Below are 25,187 nucleotides of genomic sequence, written 5' to 3' on the forward strand. Positions count from 1 at the left end.
ATGATACAGTGTGGGGCCAAGATTCCCTTCTCTTTCCTGCCCAGAGCCCTCCCCACAAGTCGCTTGCAGTGGTTGCAGGTCCCAAGGGACCATTTTGATGGCAGCTGCACAACGGACCAGAGCTGCGGATTGAAGGTGGCCACATCGCTGCGGGTCCTGGCTTGCGCTGACCCTTTCCGCTGCCCTGGGACTCGCTTGGCTCTTCGCTATTTTTGAAGTGGGGGCCACTTTGGCAAAAAAAACCTTCAACGTGAGAGTCACATGGGGTGGGGCCGCGGGGTTCAGAGTGTGGGAGGTGGCCCAAGGTAGGGCGGGGTGCAGGGGTGAGGGCTCCGGCTGGGGGTGAGGGCTCTGGGGTGGGGCTGGGGATGAGGGGTTTGGAGTGCGAGGGGGGGCAGGGCTGGGGCACGGGATTGGAGTGCGGGAGCGGGCTCTGGGGTGGGGCCAGAGATGAGGGGTTTGGGGTGCGAGAGGGGGCTCAGAGCTGGGGCATAGGGTTGGGATGTGGGCGGGGGGTGGGCTCTGGGGTGGGGCTGAGGGGTTTGGGGTGCACGCAGGACTCCCCCAGGCTGGGGCCAGAGGACTCCCCCAGCCCTCTCCCTGCCAGCAGCAGCTAGCTCCGGGGAAAGAGGTGTCTCTTTCCCGCCTGCCGGCAGGCAGCCCATAGGCTCTGAGGCCGGGGGCGAGGCCCCACAGCAGCCCTGCAAACCCCACCTTGCTCCCCTCCCCAGTTCCCAGCCACCCACCCCCACCTCTCTCCTCTCCAGGTCCCTGCTGCGCGGCCCTGCACAGGAGGGGACTTGAGCTGCACTTGGGGCCGATGGGCCTTGCAATGAAGAACACTGATCTATGCCCCCCCCGCATGGTGCTATACGGCCCTGCCGCTTTCCCAGTGGCATCCACCTCCCTTCCCTAGGACACGCCGCCGGTCGGCCGCCCCAGCTCATGGTGCCCTTGGGGCATCCGCCTGGGCGCTATTGGTGCCAACGTCCGGTGCTCCCAGGATCAGTCTGCCAGGCTTTATGGCACAGGCCCAGCCTCGGGGCTTCGCGGACACTCTGCTTCCCCGGGGGAACCCAAGGAGAAAGGGTTCGAAGAGGCAGGCGGCGGCTGGGAGGGAGAGCGCGGCCCAGGGTGTGATCTGGGAACGGCCTTAATCCTGCCTGGCCCAGAAGAGCAGAGTGGGGATTCTGCAGCCATCGTTGGGGAAACTTTCTCTCTCTCTCCTTTCTTTCTTCCCCCCGGCCCCCATAACTCTCCCCGCCTCTCCCGGGGGCGGTTTCCAAGCAACCCCTTTTGATCTCCTTGTGCCCAGAGACAGGCAAACGCTCTGGGATCCTGACGGCTCAGAAATCTGCCCCCATTCCCTGTTGGAAGAGGCCCCTGTCACCTTGGGAAGTGGGGGGCTGATGGGGGGGAGGGGCTCTCCACACCAGAGGCCTCCGAGCGCAGGCAATGCTGCAAACGGGGTAGAGGTTGAAAGGCTCAGAGGAGCGGTTCCTAACTGGCCTGGCTCGAAGAGATGTGGAAGCGCAGAGCAGCACACACTGTCCTCCTTTTACAGAGGGGGAAATTGAGGCACAGAGAGGCCAGTAAACGAGTAGCAAAACCAGGAATTGAAACCAGAGCCGTGCTCTATCCACTAAGCCGCACTGCCTCCTTAAGAGTATTGATTGGAACCAAATTAACAAGGATGATCCTGTGCTTAGATCCCTAGGATCTAGTGCACTCTCTGGAGGAGCTTGGGCAAGGCACTTAGTCTTTCTGTGCCTCAGTTTCCCCATCTATGCAATGGGGATAAGAGCAGTGCCCTGCCTCAGAGCGGTGTTGTGCAGATAAACACCTTAAGCGTTATGGCAACGAGGGCCAGATAAGTAGCTGAACTGGAGAGATGAATGGATTCATGGGTGGGCTGGTTGAAATATGAGACAGAAGTTTGAAAAAAAAAATCCGGAAAGTCATCGATGAAGTTTTCCTCTGGCAAATTATTTTTTTTATTTCAAAAAAAGTCAACATTTAGGAATTAATTGAAACATTATTTTTTTAAAAAGGGGAACAACTTGGAAAACGTCTTAGAATTTCCTCCCACCTTGCTTTGCCCTGCTATAATTAATGGGTGTTTTTTCTCTCTCTATGTATTCACGCATGATCGACTATGCTTTCCCCTCCATTTCCAGTGCCCTGTGTGCCATGAGTTTGGTGGATTCTCAGCCCAGTTTCCAGCCTTAAGGATGTGGTGACGTCGGCGCCGCCTTAACGCCAATACTTCCACAGAGAACGTCTCCCCACAGAGAACATCTTTCCCTTTAAATCCCTGGGCTGTTCCAGTGAAATGAATCGATGGGCAAAGAGCCACTCCAGGCCTGCGGAACAGTAGACCACTAGAATCCAAGCCCCGGGGCTTAAATGGGGATTGGGTGGTGTCCACCTCTCCTGTCAGCCCCTCTGCAGATGGATGAGTTTCAATAGCTCCTGGCCTCTAGGGAACGATGGACTAAGGAAACTGACAAGTAGCTGATTATGATTATTAGCATTCCTGTAGCGTCTCTGAGCAGGGCTCCATTGTGCCAGGCGCTGTACAGACATATAATGAGCGACCGCCCCTGCCCCAGAGAACTTGCCGTCTGAACAGACAAGCCAGTCCGAGGGTGGAAGGGAAAAGAGGCAGAGGGAGGGGACTTGCACGTAGGTACACAGCAGGAAGGTAGCCGAGCCCAGGCGTCCTGATTCCCAGCCCGTTGCCTTGTGCACTGCCTCTTTTCCTATCGATTTCTCCCCCCCTCCCCGGCTTTCCCGAGCCGTCTCTCCTGCCTGGGACACCCTGGCAGTTTAAGCTGAGCCCCGGCTTGGGGCATGCTTCAGCCTCTCCATCAGTGGTTAAAGTGTCTCGCTCCAAAGCGGAGTCATGCGTCTGGGGCACCGAAGGGACGTTGTGCCCTCCCCAGCCAGCACTGGCCGACTTGCTTCTCAGAAATGTGCCGGGGCTGAAGCCATCCCAGGCAGCAAAGGGTTAAAGCCCACTTCATGCTCTCGCTGACTTTCAGGGGCCTCCCACTCGGCAGCCCGGGAGTATGAATAGCTCAGCTCTGTTCCCTTCCCAGCCACTTGCTCCCTTCTGTTTCCTCTCCGTCCAGCAGACCACGTTCTTGGCAAGCAGCGCCGGGAGTGGACCAGAGCATGGAGGGCTTCCTGGCAGCCCGAGCCCTAGGGGAAGAATCCCTCCAGATGTGGGACCTCAACAAGCGTCTGGAAGCCTACTTGGCCCGGGTCAAGTTCCTGGAAGAGGAGAATGAGCTGCTGAGAGCCGAGATCCAGAGTGCGAAGGACAGACCGGCGGAGAGCTCCTGGCGGTGCAAATATGAGGAGGAGCTGAGCGCCTTGAGGGCGACCTTGGATGATGCCTTCAGGGAGAAGCACGCGGCGGAGCTGACCAGAGACAACCTCTCCGAGGAGATCCAGCATGTGAAAAGCCGCTGCCAGAAGGAGCGGGCGGCCCAGGAAGAAGCCAAGAAGCAGCTGGCCCTGAGCAAGAAGGAGCTGGAGGAGGAGAGACGGGCTCAGATCTGGCTGAGGGAAAGAGCCACCCAGCTGGAGAAGGAAGTGGAGGTGCTGGTGGAAGTTCACGAGGAGGAGAAAGCCGGGCTGGAGCAGGAGATGGCGAGCTTCTCCCAGAGCCTGGAGAACTTCCGTGCCGTGCCGGTGGCTTTCCAGCCCGTGGAGGTGGAGGACTATTCCAAGAGGCTCTCAGAGATATGGAGGGGAGCGGTGGAGACGTACAAGAATGAAGTCTCCCAGCTGGAGAGCTCCTTCTGCCAGGCCAAGGAGAATCTCTGGAAGGCGGTGGACGACAACCGGCAGAACCAGCTGCATCTGCAGCAACTGGAGAAGGAGCTGGCTGGGCTCAAGGCACGGAAGGGGATGCTGGAGGAGAGTCTTTCCAGGCAGTGGCAGGACCAGAGAGGGGAGGCTGAGAAGTTCCAGGTGGGTCAGGGTTCTTCTTGCAGGCGAGCGCGGGGGGTGGGAGAAGGGAGAGCGAACGCCATGCGCTTACAGAGCCATTCGCTCCCTACAGACAGCTTGCAGTGCACAGGACCCCTGGCGTGATCTGGAGTGGTTAGAATCAGGGAGCCTGCGGGTCAGGACTCCTGGGTCCCATCCCCATCTCTGGGTGGGAATGTTCTCCAATGGTTAGATCCGGGGGCAGTGGGAGGCAGGACTCCTGGGTCCTATCCCCATCTCTGGGTGGGAATGTTCTCCAATGGTTAGATCTGGGGGCAGTAGGAGGCAGGACTCCTGGGTTCTATTCCTATCCTTGGTAGGGAAAGGGGACGTGCTGTAGTGGTTAGAGCCTGGGGGGGACTGGGAGCCAGGACTCCTGGGTTCTATGCCAGGGAGTGTGATTTAATGGCTACATCCAGGAGGAAGTGGGAGGCAGGACTCCTGGGTTCTAGCCCCACCTCTGGGTGCCTCAGCAGTAAAACCGGCCCCTGTGGATCAGAGCTTTGCACCAGCTTGTGTATGGGTCAGTGGCTAAGGTACAGGCCTGGAGGGTCCTTCCCCTGGCTCTGCCTCTGGGTCACTGCCTCTCTGTGCTTCCGCTTCTCCCTTCCTAACAGTGGGACGATGACACTTCCCTCCCTCGGTCCACGAGAGTCCAATTAACATTCACAGGGCGGCACTGATGGGGCTGGGAACGGGACGCAGGCCGTGAACTGGACGTCGGTCGAGCTCTGCGATCAACAGCAAGCGACTAAGGCAGCCTGGAATCGGGGCTTTCTTAGCGTGTGAACGTGGGACTGTCTGGGGTGGGGGTGAGGGGAAACTCCCAGCAGCTCCTGGAATCAGAAACACAAGCGTGTGGCAAGCCCCCGGCCTAGCCCCTGGTTTTGCCAATCTCCGGGTATGGAGCACAGGTGGGTGTTCACCTTAACTACTAAACTGACAGGTGCATCCTGCTTTAAAATCTTGGATCACCCGCGTTCACAGGGAGCTGGGCCATAAATGAGGCCCTTAGAACTCCTGCACATATCAGCGGAACTGATGAGTTTATGGGCACAGCTTCTGCTTTGTTCACAGTCGTAGATGATCAGTTCGTCCATCCTCGTCACCACAGTGTGCAAGTTAGGTTCTCACACGCTGGATCCAACATTGCCCCAGTTAGCGGGTTCATCCCTTTCAGGACAAGAGAGAGGATACAAACGGCAGGGACCTGGCACGCCAGCTCTGGGGGAAGAGTTTTTCCAAGCGTTCTGAAATGAGAGATGCTTCGATTGCTGTCTAGAAAAAAAAAATCCTCCCACCGCAAAATCTCTGTGGGACAAAGGCAGCTGCAGGCTGCAGTGAGCATCTTAGGTTTATGGGAATTTTGAGTGGGAGCCAGAATCTGGCTGCTTGGAAAGCAGGAGTAACGCCATTGCGTTTATACCAGTGTAATTAGGGTCAGATCCAGGCCCAGCACGTCAGGTTTGGGGTCCAGGAGGTTGGCTGAGCTCCTGGGGCTGTTTCCAAAATTCAGATCTTGGGGCCGATTCCAAACACCCTCAGCATTCAGAGGTGTGGTTGGTCCACGAGGATTTCATGTGGATTCATTTCTGGTTTGAAAGTCCAAGGGCCAAATTCTGATCTCAAATCCACTTGTCTACATCTGCAGGAATTCTACTAACTTTAATGGCGCTAGGGCCAAATTCTGATCTTGGTCACATCCGAGTAAATCTGGAGTAACTATTAACTAACGGGACTAGGGCCAGATTTTCATCTCAAATACACTGGTGTAAATCCAGGGTAACCCTATTGACTTTAATGGAGTTTCTCCAGATTCACGAGATCGGAATCTGGCTTGCAAATTGCTGACTGGGCCAGTTTCGCAGACCCGGCTCTTTGATTCTCTGATCTCTCCTGCACCCCCACGGAGAATGCTTCAAAATGAACCCCTGTCGAAAGAGACCAGACCTCATTTGGAAAAGAGATCGAGTTGCCCGTGGCCTCCATATGCCCCCATCTTCTTCTAGTCCCAGTTGTCGTAGCAGCTGTTTGGTTCAGGTAACTGTGCTCAGAAAATGGGACGAAGGAGGGGACGAAATCTCGCCTGGCTTTGTGCAGCGGAACAGCTGCAAAAATAATTCCGTGGAGAAGGGATGTCGCTGGGTTTTTATCAGCATGGAAGAGGCTCAAGGAATGCTGTGAAAGTTCAGGGCTAAATTTTACTAGGGGCCGCTGATATGAACAGCCAGGAATTCCCCCCACCCCGCGGCCCTCAGCCTGGTGTGTTAGAGGAATAAAAAAAGGCTCAGGGTGGGAGGCTGTTTCATGACTGAGGAATGGGGTTAGAACAGTGCAAGGGGGGTTTTTATAGCCTTCCTCCTGCTGCGTTTGTAGTAGCAGATTTCTACCCTACTCACTCTCCCCTCCCCTCTGGGATCGCTGGCTCCCCAAACACACGCCTGAACCCCGACAGCCTGGCTTCATCAGCAACCTAGCACTCCAATCCAGTTCTTTCTTTTCTCACTCTTCTCTTCTGCCTTCCTTTTCTCTTCCTGGCTTTTCACTCTCACTCCTCCTCCTCTTCTGTGTTCTTCCTTTTTCTTTTTTAGGATCTTTCTTTTCTCTTTCTCCTTCCTCCCCCTCTTCTTTTTTTTTCTTTCTCGTTCTTCTCTTCTGCTTTTTTTCTCATTCATCCTTCTCTGCTCTTCCTTCTGTCCTTAATCCATGCATGGAATAATTTATTTTAGGTGTTTCTAAACCTACTGCCGTAGTATTTTCTAATGCCTCTGAGCAGGAAACCACAGGCCCTGTGCCCATGGGGGAAGCTATCACTCTCAGCAAGATGTTGGTGTCACTGGATCAGGGGTTCCAGCAGCCTTGTCGGTTTCACATTTTGGGCAGAACGTGACTAGGCCAGGCAGCGTGTCTCTTCCCCTCCCTCCCTCCCTCATCCTATTGGATTGGGGAGGAAGAGATCATTAGTGATGACTTACGATCCCCTCATTCCTATCCCTCGGGAAGGAAGGGTGAGTGATGATTTCCTGTATGAGGAAAGGGCGGTGAGAAATCTGATAGGAGAACTTGGCTTGGGACCAGCGGCGTGCATGCAAACCGCATCCCAGATTGCACAGACGGGTCCTGGGCAAGCGAAGAGGCACATGGGAAAGAGCCATTCGAGACAGAGGAGCTATGATCCGAGCTGGGGAGAGGGCTCGCTGGCAGCATTTCAGGGCATGGGAGTAGGGTGACCAGGGAGCAAGTGTGAAAAATCGGGGGGGAGGTAATAGGCACCCATATAAGAAAAAGCCCCAAATATCGGGACTGTCCCTATAAAATCGAGACGTCTGCTCACTCTACGTGGGAGCTGGCTCAGGCAGCTACAGGCCCTGGGGCGTAGAGAGCCAGCTACAGTTGGCACTGAGACACGTGGATTCTACACCCAGTGCTGTCACTGGCCTGCTACATCATTGCACCGCTCTGTGCCTCAGTTTCCCCACCCCTTGTCTGTGGCCACTGAGAGCTCTTTGGGGCAGGAACTGTTTCTCACACCGTGTGTATAACCCAGAGCTGGTCCAAACTTTCAAGTTGTTTCCATTTTGCAGGGTTCAAAATGGAAAAAAATTGATTCCCTCTCCCAACAAATTTTTCCAGTGAGACCCTGTGACTTGTCAGTGGACTAGGGGGAGGGGAGTGGCAGGATCATGTACTCCAAAGGACCCATCCCACCAGAGGACTGGGTGCCAGGACTCCTGGGTTGTATTCCCAGATCTGCCACTAACCAACCTGACCTCAGGCAAGTCACTCCCTCCTTCTGTGCCTCAGTTTCCCCATCTGACAAATCGGGATAATGACACCAGCCTCCTTTGAGATCTGCCAGGGCAGCCTCCCCCATGCTTGATACCAGCATATACTGCATTGCTGCAAACTCTGGCTTGGCAGCAGCTCCACCTTCCTACGATACGGGCTTGCTTTATAAAGACAGCTGCCTCAATGGTTCTGACTGGGGGTCGGGCCTCGGGATAGCAGGGAAGGGAAAGGCCTGAAAGCCCAAGTGTGAAAACCTCCAGGGAGAAGGAAGAGAGCCCAGCACAGGGTGAAAGGATGGTGCAGCCGCTGGTGTCCTAACCTGCCATTGGGGAAAGCTGGTTTCAGCTCCCTGCTCTGCTACAGTTTTCCAGTGTGACCTGGGGTAAGTCACTTCGCCTCGGTGGGTTGGGTGTGCTAAGGTATTTAGGTGCCTTGTGGGATTTACAGATGTGTCTAAGCAGATTAGGTCCCACTGAAATACGGGGCCTGGGGGATGGTGCATTGGACTGGGACCCAGGAGATCTGGTGGGACACCGAGGCCCAGTATATTGCTGTCACAGCGTTAATCCAGAAAGTGTCTTGTAAGGTATCCAGTGAAAGCCGGTGACACACTGGTCACGAATATGTATGTATTAATGCTGTATGAGGAATTATGGAATTATGGATACTCACTGATATTATGCTTTGAAGTCTGTTGCCAAACACGGAGAAAAAGAGGGGTGTTTTTCCAGACAAGAGGGAAGATCGTTCTCTCATAAGAACGTCAGAACGGCCATGCTGGGTCAGACCAATGGTCCATCCAGCCCAGCATCCTGTCTGCTGACAGTAGCCAATGCCAGGTGCTTCAGAGGGAGTGAACAGAACAGGGTAATTTTGAGTGATCCATCCCCTGTCATCCAGACCCAGCTTCTGCTAGTTGGAGGTGTAGCGACACCCGGAGCGTGGGGTTGAATCTACTCTAGATTAAGCATTGGGAAACCGACACAAAGCAAACGCCATTTGCATGTAAGTCAACAGAAAAGGCCAGGATCCATGGGGGGAAGGGATGTGAAATCAGCATGGGAAGACATTGGAGGCTAAACCCACATTGGGGTTGTCTCATCTCTGGGTCAAAACGGTGAGTTTGGGGAAAAGAGAAGGAGAAGGAAAAAGGCATGTGGTATCCGTTTCCCCGAGGAACACTCCAGGCGGAGGGGAGTGATTCATGAAAAATCTGCTGCTTTTCTGTCAAATCAAGATCCAACCTCTGGCTAGAGCAGTTTTCTCGCCCTAAAGTCCTTTTGCAAAAGACTGCAGCTTCCTAACGTTACGTTTATCCTCTTAGAAGCTTGTTTTACTTTTGTTTTATTGTCACCAGTTCTGTTTCCACTGGCCTTTCTCGGTGTCCCTTAAAACTCTCGTTGTTAATAGGCTTCTTTGTTTTATCATAAGTAGATCTCAGCGCCGTAATATGAAGCCTAGTGTGAATTCTTAGTTGAATTGAACAAGCCAGTATGGGCGCTGTGTCTTTGGAGACAGCAAGGTTGGTAACTGCTGTGAGCGTCCAGTGATGGGGGCTGGATGCTCCGAGGGAATGATCGTTTGTGAGGTTCAGGAATTGGGGTGCACTGAATGTTACCTGCAAGGCAAAGTAAGGGCTGGCACAGGGCTGAAAAGTTTGTCCGGGGCAGCTAACAGACTGGGATGACAGGGAGTTGTCATCCAGTTGAACGTCAGCAAATCTCTCTCCCGCGGAGGCGGGGGGCTTACGTGATGCCCTTCGAGAAAGCGTCACGCCTGGGTCCGATTCCTGTCACTGCTGGGGCAAGTCACGTCCCTGCTCCATGCCTCAGTTTCCCCATCTGTAAAACGGGGATTGTGACACCGACCTGCTTTGTAAAGTGCTTTGAGATCTAGGGATGGAGACGCTCTGATTAGGAGCCAGGGCTTATTGTTATCTTTCCGCACCGAAGTCACTTTGGAAATCTGGCTCTCGGCACTTCAGCTTCCCATCTATGAAATGAGAGAATAGCACTTCCCTGCTGCAGAGGGATGAATTCATTCATGATCATAGACGGAGACTGGGTAAATTACCTGAGAGGGGGATGACCCTCCCCCCACAACGGAGATCGGAGCTGGGGGAGCCCCACCCTGGGATGGGGGCGCCTGGGGCACGGGCCTTTGTGTTTCTCCGTACTCCTCACTCCTGTTCCGCTGCGGTCTCCCATCAGTGTCGCCACACGCCGGGCAGCCCACTGAGGCATGCGAGGAGCCGAACTGACCTTTTGATCCTTTCGCTCTCCGGCTTCTGATTTAGATGCTAATTAATACTTGGTGGCTACAAAAGACGGTGCCAGCACTGCCCGCCCACCCCCCAGACATTGTTCTCCAAGGCCAGGCCCGCGCCCCAAGACTGGGAGAATAGACCCAGCCTTAACCCCTCACCCGCCACGGCCCCTGGCTTTTGAGCTAGGCACTCCCTGTGTAATAATAACCCCGAGCTCCTCGTGTCTGTAGCTCTCCAAGCTCTTTACGCAATGGGTGGGGGTGTGGTATTCGCTTCCCCCATTGTACAGCTGGGGAAACTGAGGCACACAGGGGTGGAGGGGCTTAGATGAGATCCCACTACAAAGCCGCAGCAGAGCAATGGCTAGATCCCAGTTCTTTGACATCCCAGGCAGATGCCTTGTTTACTGGAGGACTAGAGTAACCAGATGTCCCGATTTTGGGGTCTTTTTCTTATATAGGCTCCTATTACCCCCACCCCCGTCCCGATTTTTCACATTTGCTGTCGGGTCGCCCTATGGAGGACACTGTTTCCTTGGTAGGATTGGTGGCGGGGGCTGGGGTAGGGAGATCCCCATGTATGTCTGCCCTTCTCTGGTGTGGGGGTGACGGGGCGTATACAGCCCGATCCTGGGTGGAGCTAAGAGCTCTCCTGTCCGAGTGATGTCTAGCGTGTCCTTTAATGTCCCTGGTCATGGTCAGGGGTGGACCCCTTGATATCTGGAGAGGGTGGAATGGGATGGGCTTGACGCAAGACGCCAGTCTCTGTAGGTAACAAAGAGAAGGGGGAGGGGTCTGTAGGTACCTACATGGGGAACGAACGGGCTCATCAGTCTAGCAGAGGAAGGTCTGACACGAGCCAATGGCTGGAAGTTGAAGCCGGACAAATTCAGACTGGAAATAAAGCGTCAGTTTCTAGCCATGACAGTAATTAACCCCCAGGTGGGGGGGTTCTCCATCACTGGCGAGGTTTAGCTCAAGGTGGGACGTTTTTCTAAAAGACCCGCCCTCGGGAATACTTTGGGGCAGGTCTCCGGCCCGAGCTAGCCAGGGGGCCAGATGATGAACACAGTGGTCCTTTCTGGCCTGGAAATCTAGCACTGGGGGGTGGGGCCGGACAGGATCCCTGCAGCGGGGAGGAAGGTGCCCATGGGTCAGCCCTGAAATTGGAGAGAGAAAGTGACAGCACTTAACCCCCAAGGAGCTGCCGTCTGATGGAGCAACCCTGCCCGTTGTGTTTCACCCAGTGCCGGGAGGCCGAGCGCTCAAGACTGAGGGTGGTCAGAGCTGAGCCCCAACGCTAATGCTGTTTCCTCAGAGCACCGCAAGGAGGATGGGGCAGCAGGTGGGGTGTTAGCCAGGGGCAGCTCTAGGTATTTTGACGCCGCAAGCATGGATGGCAGGCAGGTTGCCTTCGGCGGCATGCCTGCGGGAGGTCCTCGGTCCCACAGATTCGGCGGCAGCCTGCGGGAGGTCCGCCGAAGCCGTGGGACCAGCGGACCCTCCGCAGGCATGCCACCGAAGGCAACCTGCCTGCCACCCTCGCGGCGACTGGCCGAGCGCCCCCCGTGGCTTGCTGCCCCAGGCACGCGCTTGGCATGCTGGTGCCTGGAGCCACCCCTGGTGTTAGCCTAGCACCCGGGAGAGCTGGGTGGAAGTCTTTGCTTTGCCACAGACTCCCGGCGTGACCTTGGGACTGTCCCTTCGCCTCTGTGCACCTCCGTTCCCGTCAGCCCAATGGCAATAGCAGCGCGGCCCTGCCTCGCAGAGAGACGTACTTTGCAGGTACTGGCGGAAGGGGAGCTGAGTTAGTTTCTTAGATTTCAGTCGAACAGATCTTCATTAGTGGGAGGCTTTGGTCTTGGGGAGTTAGTGGGCACAGTCCCAGAGCGCTGCTGGGGTCACTCACCAGCGCCCTGACCGTTGCTCCCTCCTGCTTGTCGTTTCTAGCTGGCCCTCGAGTCTCTGGAGCAGGAGAAAGAGGCCCTGGGAGTCCAGATTGCTCACGTCCTGGAGGAGAGACAGCAGCTCATGCACCTGAAGATGTCCCTCGGTCTGGAGGTGGCAACATACAGGTGAGTTGTTCCCCCTTCGGCCACTGGCAGCACTCTCCCCTCTGAGTCAGTGGTGACCGCAATGCCTCAGCATGGTGCTGGGGGGTGCTGTGGTGCAGGGAGTGGGGTGGGTGGGCCAGTAGGGGGCGCTCTCCCTCTGAGTCAGTGGTGACCGCAATGCCTCAGCATGGTGCTGGGGGGCGCTGTGCTGTAGGGAGCAGGGTGGGCAGGTCAGTAGGGGGCGCTCTCCCCTCTGAGTCAGTGGTGACCGCAATGCCTCAGCATGGTGCTGGGGGGTGCTGTGCTGTAGGGAGCAGGGTGGGTGGGCCAGTAGGGGGCGCTCTCCCCTCTGAATTTCTACTGACCCCAGCGCCCCAGCACGGGAGGTCATTTTGCTTCCGAAGGCTCCGGGTCTGATCCTCGTCACTGGCCCCCAATGTCTCCCCCCACACATACTTTGCGTTTCAAAGACTAACTCTAGGGGCTGGAGGAGCATTTTCCCCCCAGCGGCCACTCAGTCCGTGCTGAGGCTGCCGATCTGGTGGCTGTAGGGACCCCCATACACACACTAGGAAATGGAGTGATGCCAGCTCCTTTCACCCAGGTGACAGCTAGTCCTGGCACGTCAGTCATCGCACAGTCTCCCAGCCAATGCCGGGCAACCAGGACAGAGAGGGGCTTCAGCGTACCCAGCTTCTAGGGAAGTGGAGGCTTCTCCACCTCTTGAAATCTTCACATCTCTGGAAGCTGCTTTAGCCAAACACGAGGTTTTGGGCTCAGGTTGCGGGTAGCTGGGGGAGAGTCTCTGGAGCAGGCCAATGCTGCTTTGCTTCATGCCTGCTTCCCTCTTGTTTGTGTGTGGCCGAAAGGCAGGTGATGGGCTGTGCCACTTGCTAATGAGGAGACGGCTCGTTAACCGGGCCAGCGAGCTCACATGGCCAAGGCGGCTCAGCGAGGATGCAGATGGAGCAGCAAGTGTTTTCAGCTGCTCTCCACCCCTTCCTGCAGCAGGCCAGGCCAGTCAGCTGGTACCGAGCAGGCCAGGTGGCTTTGGGAATCAGTTGGGTGAGGAAGGAGAGGATGGTGGAGCAGAGTATCACAGGCTCCAGTGTGCTGATGGTAGGACATGTCTAGGCTGGATATCAGGAAACACTATTTCACTAGGAGGGTGGTGAAGCACTGGAATGGGTTCCCTAGGGAGGTGGTGGAATCTCCTTCCTTAGAGGCTTTTAAGGCCCGGCTTGACAAAGCCCTGGCTGGGATGATTTAGTTGGGGATTGGACCTGCTTAGTTCGGCTACACTGGGTCAGACCAAAGGTCCATCTATCCCGGTATCCTGTCTTCTGACAGTGGCCAATGCCAGGTGCTTCAGAGGGAATGAACAGAACAAGGAATCATCAAGTGATCCATCCCCTGTCGCCCATTCCCAGCTTCTGGCAAACAGAGGCTAGGGACACCATCCCTGCCCATCCAGGCTAATAGCCATTGATGGCCCTATCCTCCATGAATGTACCTAGTTCTTTTTTGAACCCTGTTATAGTCTTGGCCTTCACAACATCCTCCGGCAAGGAGTTCCACAGGTTGATTGTGTGCTGGATGAAAAAATACGTCCTTTTGTTTGTTTTAAACCTGCTGTCTATTAAGCCTTCCAAGGCTTGGCCAACACAGAAAATTTAGGTCGGTATAGCTCCATCGGTGTGAAAAAACCACACTCCCGACAGTGTTCCTGTCCCCACAGAAAAACCCCTTATGTTGGCAGAGGCTGCATCTATGCTACGGGGCTCTGCCAGGCCTTCTCTGTACCTAAAAGTCAACATTGCGATGATGCTCGGGGGGGGTGAAAAATTCACCCCCCTAGGGGCCGTAGTTAAGCCGACCTGCTTCCCACTGTAGACAGGCTGGATCGATGGAAGAATTCTTCTGTTGCCCTAGCTACTGCCTCTTGGAGGGCCAGATTAACCACACTGATGGAAAAACTCCTTCCATCGCTGTAGCAAGCAACTGACCCACTGTTGCACCCACAGTGTAGACGTGAAAAAAGCCAGGAGCGGCAGCTCCCTGTGGGCGAGAATGAAGCGTGTGCAGATACGGAGCCTCCGGACCTCACAAGAGTTTGGGTGGTTTGGTTTGGGTTTTTTTTTTAAAGCCCCTTTTGCAAAAGGATTAAGAAATAAATAAATACATGAAACGTGGCATTTATTGGCCAGTTGCAAAAGGCGCCTTTGGCTTTATTGTCCGTTTCTCTGCTCCCTCCCTCCCTCCGCAAAGGACATTCCCTGGGAACCTGCTGGCTAGCTGCATTCCTACCCCCACCTTCCCCGTCCAGATGGCTCCCAGACAAATGTATAGTTGAGAGGGGAGGGATTAGCATGAGAATAGTGTCTTCCGTGGCGAGGGGGGAGCCCCTCCAGGACTAGCCATTATGTCATCTAGGGCCTGGTTCTCAAGAATAGGTGGCTCTCCCCTAGCGCTGCAGAGCGGGGTAGTGTGGTGTGCATGGGTGGTATTGTGGGGGGATGAAAGGGGGTGGATGAGCTGGCAGGGGGGGCGGGCGGTTGGCAGGGAGGGTTCTATTTTGCAAAGGAGAAAGGGAGCGACGGAGCGCACGCAGCGTTGCAAAGCGCGTCCCTCGGGCAAAGTTGCCGGGTTGAGGGTCCCGTGATGACCCACGTCCCAGCGCATAAGGGTCCCCAGGGTTACGCTGAACATGGGGGTTGTAATGGTGCCGTAGCAGGCACAGTGCATCCGTCAGCGCTGAGCCTCTGGCTGGGATTGAAGATCTTGGTGAGGAGGGGGAAGCAAGAGACCCCTCCCCTCCAGGCACGTTCCAGCTAGCAGACAGCGTGAGAGGCAGGATGGTCTAGTGGTCAGAACACTCGCTGGGTTCTATGTCTGGCTCTGCCACAAACTCCCCGTGTGAGCTTGGGCGAGTCGAATAGCTGCTGTGTGCCTCAGTTTCCCCATGTGTCGCACTGCCCTGCCTCGCTATGGGGCGGGGGGATGTGAGACTTCGAGTTGCTCTGAGTTTTCAGACATGCCTAAGGCCAGGTCCACGCTGGGAGGCTGTGTCCGTGCAGTCAATACGGCAAGTCAGAAGCGGGGCGAGGGCTGACAACCCCTTCCTCAGTTTACTCTGCTCTTTTTACAACCTCTCTGCAGGGAGGGGGGGGGTGACCGTCCCCCGGTTACTTTCCCTCTCTGGGCTTCAGTTTCCTCCTTGATGAAATGGAGCAAAACTGGATCCTTTCACCCTGCGTCCCTTTGAATTTTAGTGGCAGCTCTTTGTGTTTGATTCGCCCCCCTGGGATAATTCTTCCGCCTTAGGACGGGCTCCGTATTTATTTAGCTGGGTTTGGGGTTTTTTCCTATTGCTATTTATCGCTTCAGCCCATCGCTGGGTCCTGCGGCAGCCCCACAGCCCTGCGATGGCTGGAGAGGTGACAGCACCTGCCCCCTCCCCGCCCAACTGGAGCATGTCAGGGCACAACTTATACAGGCCTCTTACAGTGTCTACGTACAGCACCTCGCGCAGCAGGGCCTGGTCTTGGGTGGGGCTTCAGGGAGCTGCTGTACTCCATGAATAATACGGCGTCTGATTGTTCCTTTCAGGACGCTCCTGGAAGCTGAGAGCAGCAGGCTGCAAATGCCTTCAGCAGAGTACAAACTGGTCAATGGGTTCAGAGGTAAGACGGTTTCCTCCTCCCCGCCAGCTCCCGTACGCCGTCTGGGCCGTGCCTGTTACGTAGGCCAGCCCTGGAGCACCAGGCCGTGAACCGGAGGCCTCCAGAGCTAGCAGCATGAGCTGCTGCCGCTTGATCTCGCCAGCCAAGGCTCTGTGGCTACCTCCACGCTGCAATCGAAAATCCCGCGGCGCCAAATCTCAGAGCCCCGGTCAATCGACTCAGGTTCGCGGGGCTCGGGCTAAAACTTGCATTGTTGATGTTCGGGCCCGGGCTCTGAGCCCCACCCTCTCGCAGGGTCCCCAGAGCCCAGTGTTACAGCCCTGCAGCCCAAGCCCCAGAGAGCCGGCCATGTCGCCGGTCGTAGGCCATAGGTGGCACCTACGTATCCTTTGTGGATCGGTCACAGATGGAACACACACAGCACACGCTGACCAGTGTGGACACGCCTGCTTTCCTGTTCTGGGGCAGTAGCATCTCATCCCCGAGGAGTGTGAACAAAGCCTGTGGGATTCTCAGAGGATCCAATGGGAAGCACCCTTGTAACGTTCCCCCACAGTGGAGGATGGGGGTACAGGGAATAGAATGGGGGTCTTTAGTTATTTCATCTAGTTTCCCCCCCACCCATTTATAAAATTGCCAGCCCCAAGCCTTCCAAAACCAGGAGTCAGCCCTCTCCAAAAAAACCCCAAAATCATGAGATTGGCTTAAAAATCATGATTATTTTTTGTAAATGCTATTTTTGAGGTTCTCTGTATTCTCCTTCTGGTTTTTGAGTCTTTAGGGCTTATGTTTCCAAGGTTTTCTCTGCAACTACGAAGGTTAGAAACCCTTTTTCCCCAAATGAAAGCTGAGATTCTCACATAATCACAGGACTCCTGGAGCTGGGGCTTTAAGAAAAACACCAGGTATCACAAGATTTGCCATAATAGCGCAGGAGTTGGCATCAATCACACCTAGGGTGTTGGTAGGTGTAATAGATGTCGGTTGAATGCTGACATGCATCGGGTGGAGGATACTTGACAAGGTATTATTATTGTTTGGATTCCTCTGGATGAAAAGGTTATTAACCCTTTGAAGCTAGCGTCTAGGGGAGATACTTAATTCTAAGCACTCAGAGTAGGCATCATTCACATTTTTAAAAGATCTTACGCATTTTTGTTTTCAATTACTGTTAAGTAACAAGCTGCCACTATGCCCATCTGAGGTGGAGTAGGACAGTCATCTTCCTTGTGTATACAAAAGTTTTGTCCATATATTCTGCTTTAGTTAGAGCTGTACCACCACCTTGTTAAATGTCAATAGGATTGCAAGGGAGGGTAGAGTTTGGCTCTTAATCCTCCCATCCCATACCTAATTGCTTGAGTAGCATTCTTGTGCGTTGTCACACAGCTGCTACGTTCCACCCCAGAGGTGGCTGCATTCCAAAGATGGGCGATCCTTCGATGCCTACGGGGCAAAACTCATCCCCATGCCCAACATCCAGAACAAGTACTTTTCACCACTTAAGCCCCACTTAAGGCTTCAAAATAGTTGAGACTCGAGTGGTGCTGGCCCACTGCTGTGGGGTGAATTTTACCCACCGGTTGGAGGAAAGACACCGCGATTGGAGCACCCAATGAAAAAAATAGTGGGTGCTTAGCACCCACTGGTGGGCCCCGCTGATCAGCTCCTCCTCCTGTCCGCTGCAGATCAGCTGTTCAGGAGAGGAGGGGGACAGGAAGAGGTGGAGAAAGGGCGGGGCATGCTCAGGAAGAGGTGGGGGCAGCAGAGCGGGGGTGGGAAGAGGTGGGGTGGGGGTGGAGCCTTGGGGGAAGGGCTGGAGTGAGAGGCGGGTCTGGGGCAGAGCGGGGGTCGAGCACCCCAGGGGAACTCAGAAAGTCGCCGCCTCTGAAAGACGCTAAATAAAAATAATCTCTGTGGTATAAGCAGCTGCAACTCTATTGGGGTCATGCATTTGACTGAAGCCTCTTTCCGAAAAGGCATTCAGAGATGGAGGATACACCACTTCCTTTGGTAGTTTGTTCCGAGAGGTAATCACCCTCGCTCTCATGCCTTCTAACTGGAATTTGTCTGGTTTCAGCCTCCAGACTTCAGCTCCCGGTCTGCCTCTCTTTGCTAACTCTTTCCCCGTTGAGTAGCTGGTGTTTTCTCCCTGGGGATACCCTTCGGGCTATTGATTCTGCTTGTTTTCCTCTGTGCGCTTTGCAGATGCCAAGCTGGAAGTGAGTAACAGCAAACTCCAAGCCGTGACGCCCGAGAGCAGGCGACTGGTTTCCTGGGACCACCGACTGAGCCCCACCACCTTCCAGAAGGGAGAGAGCAAGACACAGCTACTGAGAAACCAAATCGACTCCCCCAAGCTGCAAGCTGCCGCCGTGCTCCCCAAGAGCGACGGCCCCGTTGCTAGAGAGTTCCAGAAAATCAACTCAGTCCTTCAGTCCCCACTCCTGAAAAGTGCCCAGGCTGTGAGGGATACCGCTGCTCCGGGCCATTCAATCCCCGTCACGCTGGGCTCGTCCCACGCCGGAGAGACGATCGAAGCTGCCGAAGCAGAGATGGTGGCCCACTCTTTCTCCCAGGAGCCGTTCGAGAGGCTTGACTCCATGCGCTCCGCAGTGCCGGAGCCACGGCTGGTGGGACGGTCCGATCCAGACACGGAACGCAGGAGCCCGGCAGCAGAAGATGGAGAGCCACCTGCAAGCCAGGTGGAAGCAGGTGACGTTGGCCAGGAGGACGGATGTCACGAGGAAGCCAGGAAAGAGGTCGAGAAAGATCCCAGCGAAGAACCACCTGGGAAGCTGGGTCCCGAGGATTCGCTCTGTCCCAGGCAGCTGGTCAACAAAGCATTGGAAGATGCACCGAAGGAAGTAATAGATCGCGCCGAACCAGCTGTGGACTCCAGCCCTCTGCAAGCAGATAAGGCCCCAAACGACGTGCATTCTTATGTCTCTGCTCCCCTGGAAGAGGCTTACGGGATAGCTGCTTCTCCCAGCGCAGAGGTATTGGAAGAAGGGAAGGAGACTGAGTATGAAGGCCAGATGGAAGCCAGTCATCCAGCAGAGCAGCTCAAGGCCCTTAAAGGCACCGAAGCCACCGATGAAATGGACAGTGGCCTAGAGCCTCGTTTTGAAGAGGAGACCAGGGAAGCAGCCATCCAGGAGCTCCCGGATGTGAAAAGTTCTGCTCAACAGGACGGAGAGGAGTCACAGTCAGGGCTGGGTCCTTCCACCAAGCAGAATGAAGAAAGCATCCCTGATATTCTAGCCACCGAGGGAAGGCCTGAAATAGAGACCCGGGAGGAAGTGAGACCTTGGAAGCAGAATGAGAGTCAAGAAGAAGAGACACCAAGGTCACAGAATGCAGACTTGTGTGGGGAGACTGATGCAGTTTGCAAGAGCACCGAGCGGGGAAGTCCATTAGATGAAGGTGGGCTGGGTTTAGCGGGGGCAGAGGGAAAGAGTTGGGAGGCCGGGATAAGTGGCCACAGTCACCTACCTGCCGCGGAAGGGAACGTGGAAGATTTTGACCACGGAGAAGAAGACCTCGAGGTGGTGAGCACAGAAGCGTTGCATCTGTCAGAAGACGAGGAAAGGCGAGAGCTCTGGAGCCCTTCCAGGGAGAATGAAGAAGACAACTTCCAAGCAGAGATGCTGGAAAGTGAATTTCTGCAGGCGGAAATACAAGCGACTCAAGCTTTTCCCATGGAAAGTCACCCAGCTTTGGTCGTGGAAAGCCCCGAAGAAGAGCATCTTAATGGCGCTGAGCAGGAAAAGTTTGAGCAGCAGGAAATGTCACTTCGTGAAACTGATGCCGCAGTTGGAGAGGACGGGAGGAAAGAGATGTTCTCCGACCGTGAGCTCTTGGGAATCAAAGAGGCCATCTTTGGGGATGAGACCGTGTCAAAGGCTGAAGAAAACATCCTGGGGGATGAGACCCTGGACAGAACAAGAGGGGACAGTGAAGAACACAAGGCAAAGCTGGAAGAGGAAACTTTGGGATGCGAGGATCTCAGCACAGATGAGAACGGCTTGAGACATGAAAACTTAAAGCAGGAGAAAGATACCTTGGAGGAGGAGATTGGGGATCTGCAAGAGAACCGCTTTGAACAAGACATTATGCTGGCCAATGAGGGTCTGGAGAATGTTCAGAAACTGGAGTCCTTGGGCAGAGAGGAAGACGTGGGAGAAGACTATCAAGGGCACCTGCCAAAGGAGCAGGGAGGGGAGGGTAAGGAAGATGTAGCGGGCTATCCGGAGACAGGAGAAGCTGCTGACATTGCTTTGCAAGAACCAGCCTGGGCGGACACTTTAATGACCAGCACAGGAGTAACAGAAAATGAACGTGAGCAGATAAAGGGCAGTTTGGGTGCAGAGATGGAAGAAATAATGGGAGATGATGATGATGCAGGTCACTTTATAGGCAGTGAGCATCCAGTGTCACACAGCGAAGCGGAGCAGGAGGCCAGCCCCAGCATAGAGCTGATGGAAGAAGACCATTACAGCAGCGAAAGAGAGCATGAGGACATCCAGAGCCAGCCTGCCCAGCAGCTTGGAGACTCCTCAAGCCATGAAATCAGCAATGAACTGACTGAGGTGCTGGAGGAGCCTTGGGAGAAGGTAGACGTCTCGGGTGAAGCTGAGGGAGAACTCTGCGAAGAACCTAAAAGGCCGGAGAACATAGACATGGCCTCCCAGGCACCAGGTGAGTCTTCAGAATCTGAGGACTCCCTGGGATCCCTGGAGGATGTCTCCCCCAATGCCTCCCAAAAAATGGAAGGGATGGAGGAGGAATTGGAAAGCGGCAAGAGGATTATGTTGGAGGAAACCCTGCCAGATAGCACACCCCTGCGCTTCTATGAAAAGGAGGTGCTGGCTGAGGCCACGTCCAACCAACAGCCTCCAATAGGTGATGACAGTGGAGATTCACCACCAGCCTCTGAAAGCACTGCAGTTTCCCCAGATGACGTAGGACAGCTAGAGAGCAGGGCCACACCAACAAGCTCCCAAGAGAAGGAAAGCAATGAGGAGGATGAATCTGGCCCGGTGTTGGCAAGAACATCAGAGCGCGCAGAGGAAGGAGGAGGTTATTTCATGGTTTCGGCACCCAGCCAGGAGACACCCAGTCTGGAGGAAGCTGAGGTTTTGGAGGACTTTGAAGAAATCAAGGTTGAAACATCAAATCTCACCGAAGAAGATCCAGAAATGCTCATGGCGCCGTCTGAAGTGCCAAGGGATGAGAGACTCTTTGAGGCTGAATCAGAGAAGGAGGCGGAAGGAACTGTCGAACAGGAGAGCAATGCGGGCAAAGACAGCGAGGGTGGAGACTTTCCTCCAGAGGAGAGCAAGCCCCACCGCTCGGATTTCACCTGGGAGCCAGAAAAGGAGGATGGTTTCCCAACCAAAGCAAGCGACTGTGGCAGCATTGCAGGCGGTGCTCAAACAGAGAGCGAGGGAATGTTGGATGCTCCCGAGCCTGGTGACCTAGACCCTGAAGATGCTCAGAAGGTTTCTCCGTTGACCAGCACGGATGACCTAGGAGAGATTCTGTTGGAAGGGCAACTGCCTCTTATCCAGAAAGGAAGCCCAGATTCTAGCAGCCCTCTCTCCTCTGAGGATGAGTCACCCAATGTCACCCAATCCCACCCGGGTTCTGATCCAGAGGTCAGCGGAGGACTTCACCCCGGGCAGCCAAAGGATGGTACAGAGATGAATCAAAGTGGCATGGACCACTCCATGGAGACGGTAGCAAAGATTCCGGCAGATGTCCTGAAAGACTCGGACATCCTGGAGATTGTAGAGCAAGCTCTGGAGTTTAACCAAGAACTGATGCTGGGCGCGAGGCTTTCGGAGCTGCACCCTGGAGATGAACAGCAGGCGGCAGGCAGGGTTGACGTGTCAGACCAGACCCAGGAGGTGGGGAAAGACGGCGGCATGAGTGAGACAGGGGCTCTGCAGGAGACTCTCCTGGACTCCTCGCCGCAATCCAAGGAACTGACGACATCCAGCCACATGTGGACGGAGAGCAATGCCAATGGAGAACTGAATGGGCTGCATGGAGAACAGATATTGAATGGGATCTCAGACCTGCAGCCACTCACCAATCAGAACGACTGTGCAAAATCCAGAGAGCACGAGGTGAGCTCTTCTGGGGATGAATTCTTTGGGAAGGTCACCATCACCCAGGAATTGCACGGAGAGGAACCAGAGGCCTTCCCCATCTTGGAAACGATGCTAAGTCAGAGCCCGTTGCAAACGCCAGACTATGAAGAAGGCCACGGAACTGGAGAAGAACACTCCAAGAAAGGCCAGGTCTCCGATGAAACCGACAACAGCAAATTCGCTGACATAATGCAGAGTGCTCACATGCAAAGACAGGACCTTGAGGCTCAGACCATCTCTGTCCCATCCCCTTTCGGAGACGATGTCTTTCACCTGGGACCCAGCCAGCATCTGAAATTCCAGCTCAAAGATGATCAGGAATCGTGGTCTTCAGAAGATGACTGAAGGGGTCTGGGGACGCACTGACCATAGACACATCACAGCTGTTACTTCTGCTCAAGTGAAACCATGTAATTGTAGGGCAGATGTGGTACCTTCACCCCGGTCTCCTCTAATAGTTGGCCCCCTTCTAAACTTAAAATAGGCCATTTTCTATTGACAATCGGAAGCAGCATTTAGGAAATTTACCCTTGTAACACTTACCAATTTTGTAATGATTTTTTTTTAACACACGTGTTTGGATTTTCTGTAGAATGTAGCGAAGTAGAATCAGGGGCTTGGGGTTCAGTCCTGTCTCCGTGGGGTACATAGTTCATGGAGAGTAACACACAAGCTCTAGATTGCTGTCTGCATTGGCTACATCCCTTCCCAGACCTGGGAAAATTCACCCTTTGGGTGCAACATGGAGGCTTTTAGGATTGGGAGGAACACACCCATGGGATTTTTTAATTACTTTTTTCATACAACAAATCACGCATTGGACCTGAGACTCAATTATACTACGGCCACTTTACATCACTCTGGCAGTGCGTAACTATAATTCACATCCCTCGTAAGGCCCCATTACATGAGCAGGCCTTAGAGTAAATAAGAATCGGGCTCATTTTCCCTCCTCCATGGCGGCTCTAGAATTGTTTAATTTCCGTCTTCTGGTTTGTCTGTTTGCTTTGTTTACAAAGGTATTTAATTGACAGGCTGTGTCTTTACAAGACCTTCACTGCCTTTTTTTTTTTTTAAATCTAAATGACTACAGTCCATTGGCTTGTGAATGGGGAAAATGACCTCGATCCACCGCAAAATACATTCTGACAGCACTTGCAAAGGTTACGGAGCTGCAAAGGCTGCAGTTGCTTTCACACGCCAGGTCTAGAGAACCATCCGACGTCCTTTTAGGACAGTGCTCCTCTTAGAGCAATGAAGGTCTCCTCTGAGCTGGGGTTGTCTTGTCCGTTTCCAGCATCAGATGTGAAATACACCAGCCAAGAGGGAAATCATCACCCAGAGTGAACCAGGGCTCGATTTTACATGGTCCTTTTTGCCCCTTGAAACACACTGCATTTGAAAGAGGGTTTCCGGGAATCCTGGTTGGGTATTGGCCAAGATAACAATACAGGATACAGCTGAGACAATCACCTGTATCTTTACCTCTAGTTTTAATGAGGATGCCAGGAACTCAGCTGAGCTTGAAGGCAAAAACTTTTCCAGGGCATCTTCCTCCCTTGTTGTGAACACCTTGCCAGATCTGTCCTGTGTACCTGCACCCCCTACCTGCAGTGATCAGACCGTTCCGCCTTGGGGGAATGGGAGACGCACTGCATGCTGGTTAGATTCACACATTGACCTGCATATACACAGGGTTAGATCCTCAGCTGGTGTATATCCTATCTCCTTTGAAGTCAATGGGCCAGATCCCCAGTGGGTGTATATCGGCATTGCTCCCTCAGAGCCTGTGGAGAAACAGCCATTTACCCCAGCTGAAGATATGGCCCAACACACCCAAAATGGCTTGTTACCTCCCTTCCTGTTGATCTAACAAGGATCCTGGACGAAACAACCTAATCACATTGATTTAGGGCTAGCTCCCTCGGTCATGAATGGGTGATGGTCACTCAGATGCTTCACCAAGGGAGCAAACGACTGTTACGGAGTTTGTCCAACTCATTCATTGCTAGTCCTGATCCGAGAAAGAATGAGACCTTTTTTTTTTTTTCTTCCCTGTGCTGAGCTATCACTGAGCATGCAGGGCTGCCGTCGGTTCCGGGAAGTATATGAAGATGATACAGTGTAACCCAAAGACGAATGGCCTCCTCTGCAGGCTGGTTGCTTTGGATGAAGCGGACGGCGCAGATCGGCCGCTCCCACCGAGCTTTCTGCTCTGCTGCCGTGTCCTCTAGGCTCGTAAAACCAGCCGAGGCGTGCCCGATGAGCCACGCAATGTATTCTGTACCTCGTCTATCCTTTAATAAAGCAACCGGCTTCCCACCTCAATGGTTCAGTGTCCTGCCCTTTAATTCTCCCATAACATTTCAAAGCAATATACCAACCTGCTTAGCGAGTCTGGACACAGAGACATTTGTTCCCGGTCACAGAGGCTGAACCCTAATTGCAAACATTTGTGGTGTGTCTACATTAGTGATCTCTCTGGGGCAGGGCCTGGCTTTTTTGTTCTGTGTTTGTGCAGCACCTTGCGCCATGGGGGCCATGACTGGAGCCCCCAGGGTACTGGCGCAATATAAGTCATAAATCCCAATTGCTAAAGCTGAGTTACTTGGCAATCAATTAGTTGAGTTAAAACACCAACAAAAACTCCAGCCTAGACAACCCCTCGGTGAAACTGCTGCCAGCAAAGTGGAATGAAAGTCACCTATGATTCCTCAGCATCTACCCCAGCCCAGCAAGACTTTCGCTTGGAGCAAAGCTCTTCTGTGTGGGCCGTGTTGTGGGGGAGGATTCCACTCTCTGTGCTAAGAGCCCTGGGAAAAGTTCCATGGAGTTTGAGTGGAACATGGGTAACATCTAGAGGTGACGTCATCTCTCTCTTTTGATCTTCTGCAAGTGGCTGCCTCCTTAAGGAGTCTCAGTAATCCTTCCCCCACGTCCCCTCTCACAGCGGCCACTGTTTAGCTGCCCCCACCAGCCCCTAGACATCTGCTGTGTGTTTAGGAAGCAGAGACAAAGGGCTGGTTATTGACGTACCTAGACAATATTCCCACGCTCTCCCTTCAGGGGGCTACCTGTGGATAATTCCAGGACTCAGCTGAATTTCTCGGTGCCAGTGGGATTTTAAGGCGAGCTAACAGCTGTTCTGGGCATGGGGAGGCTGGAGCAGTAGCAGGATCATAGAGGGTGCGGCCCGGGCTGCAGTGATCCAACGTGATGCCACCTGGCGCAAGAAACCT

General features: G+C 54.2%; 1 protein-coding gene across 1 annotated transcript; it reads left to right on the top strand.

The window, feature by feature from the left end:
* Window positions 1-3,128: 3,128 nt before the first annotated feature.
* NES (nestin) lies at window positions 3,129-24,265 on the top strand. The gene is made up of 4 exons (XM_044992093.1): window positions 3,129-3,981; window positions 12,004-12,128; window positions 15,717-15,790; window positions 17,999-24,265. Exons 1-4 carry the CDS (start codon window positions 3,178-3,180, stop codon window positions 22,291-22,293), a joined length of 5,298 nt encoding a protein of 1,765 aa, XP_044848028.1. The 5' UTR covers window positions 3,129-3,177; the 3' UTR covers window positions 22,294-24,265.
* The last annotated feature ends 922 nt before the right edge of the window (window positions 24,266-25,187 follow it).

This window comes from Mauremys mutica, chromosome 17 (genome assembly GCF_020497125.1).
Source record: "Mauremys mutica isolate MM-2020 ecotype Southern chromosome 17, ASM2049712v1, whole genome shotgun sequence".
Classification (NCBI taxonomy): domain Eukaryota; kingdom Metazoa; phylum Chordata; order Testudines; family Geoemydidae; genus Mauremys; species Mauremys mutica.

Coding starts and splice junctions, on each gene's coding strand:
- NES (XM_044992093.1), top strand. CDS start 3,178: ATGGAGGGCTTCCTGGCAGCCCGAGCCCTAGGGGAAGAATCCCTCCAG. Junction 3,982..12,003: donor GGGAGGCTGAGAAGTTCCAG/GTGGGTCAGGGT, acceptor TGTCGTTTCTAG/CTGGCCCTCGAGTCTCTGGA. Junction 15,791..17,998: donor ACTGGTCAATGGGTTCAGAG/GTAAGACGGTTT, acceptor TGCGCTTTGCAG/ATGCCAAGCTGGAAGTGAGT.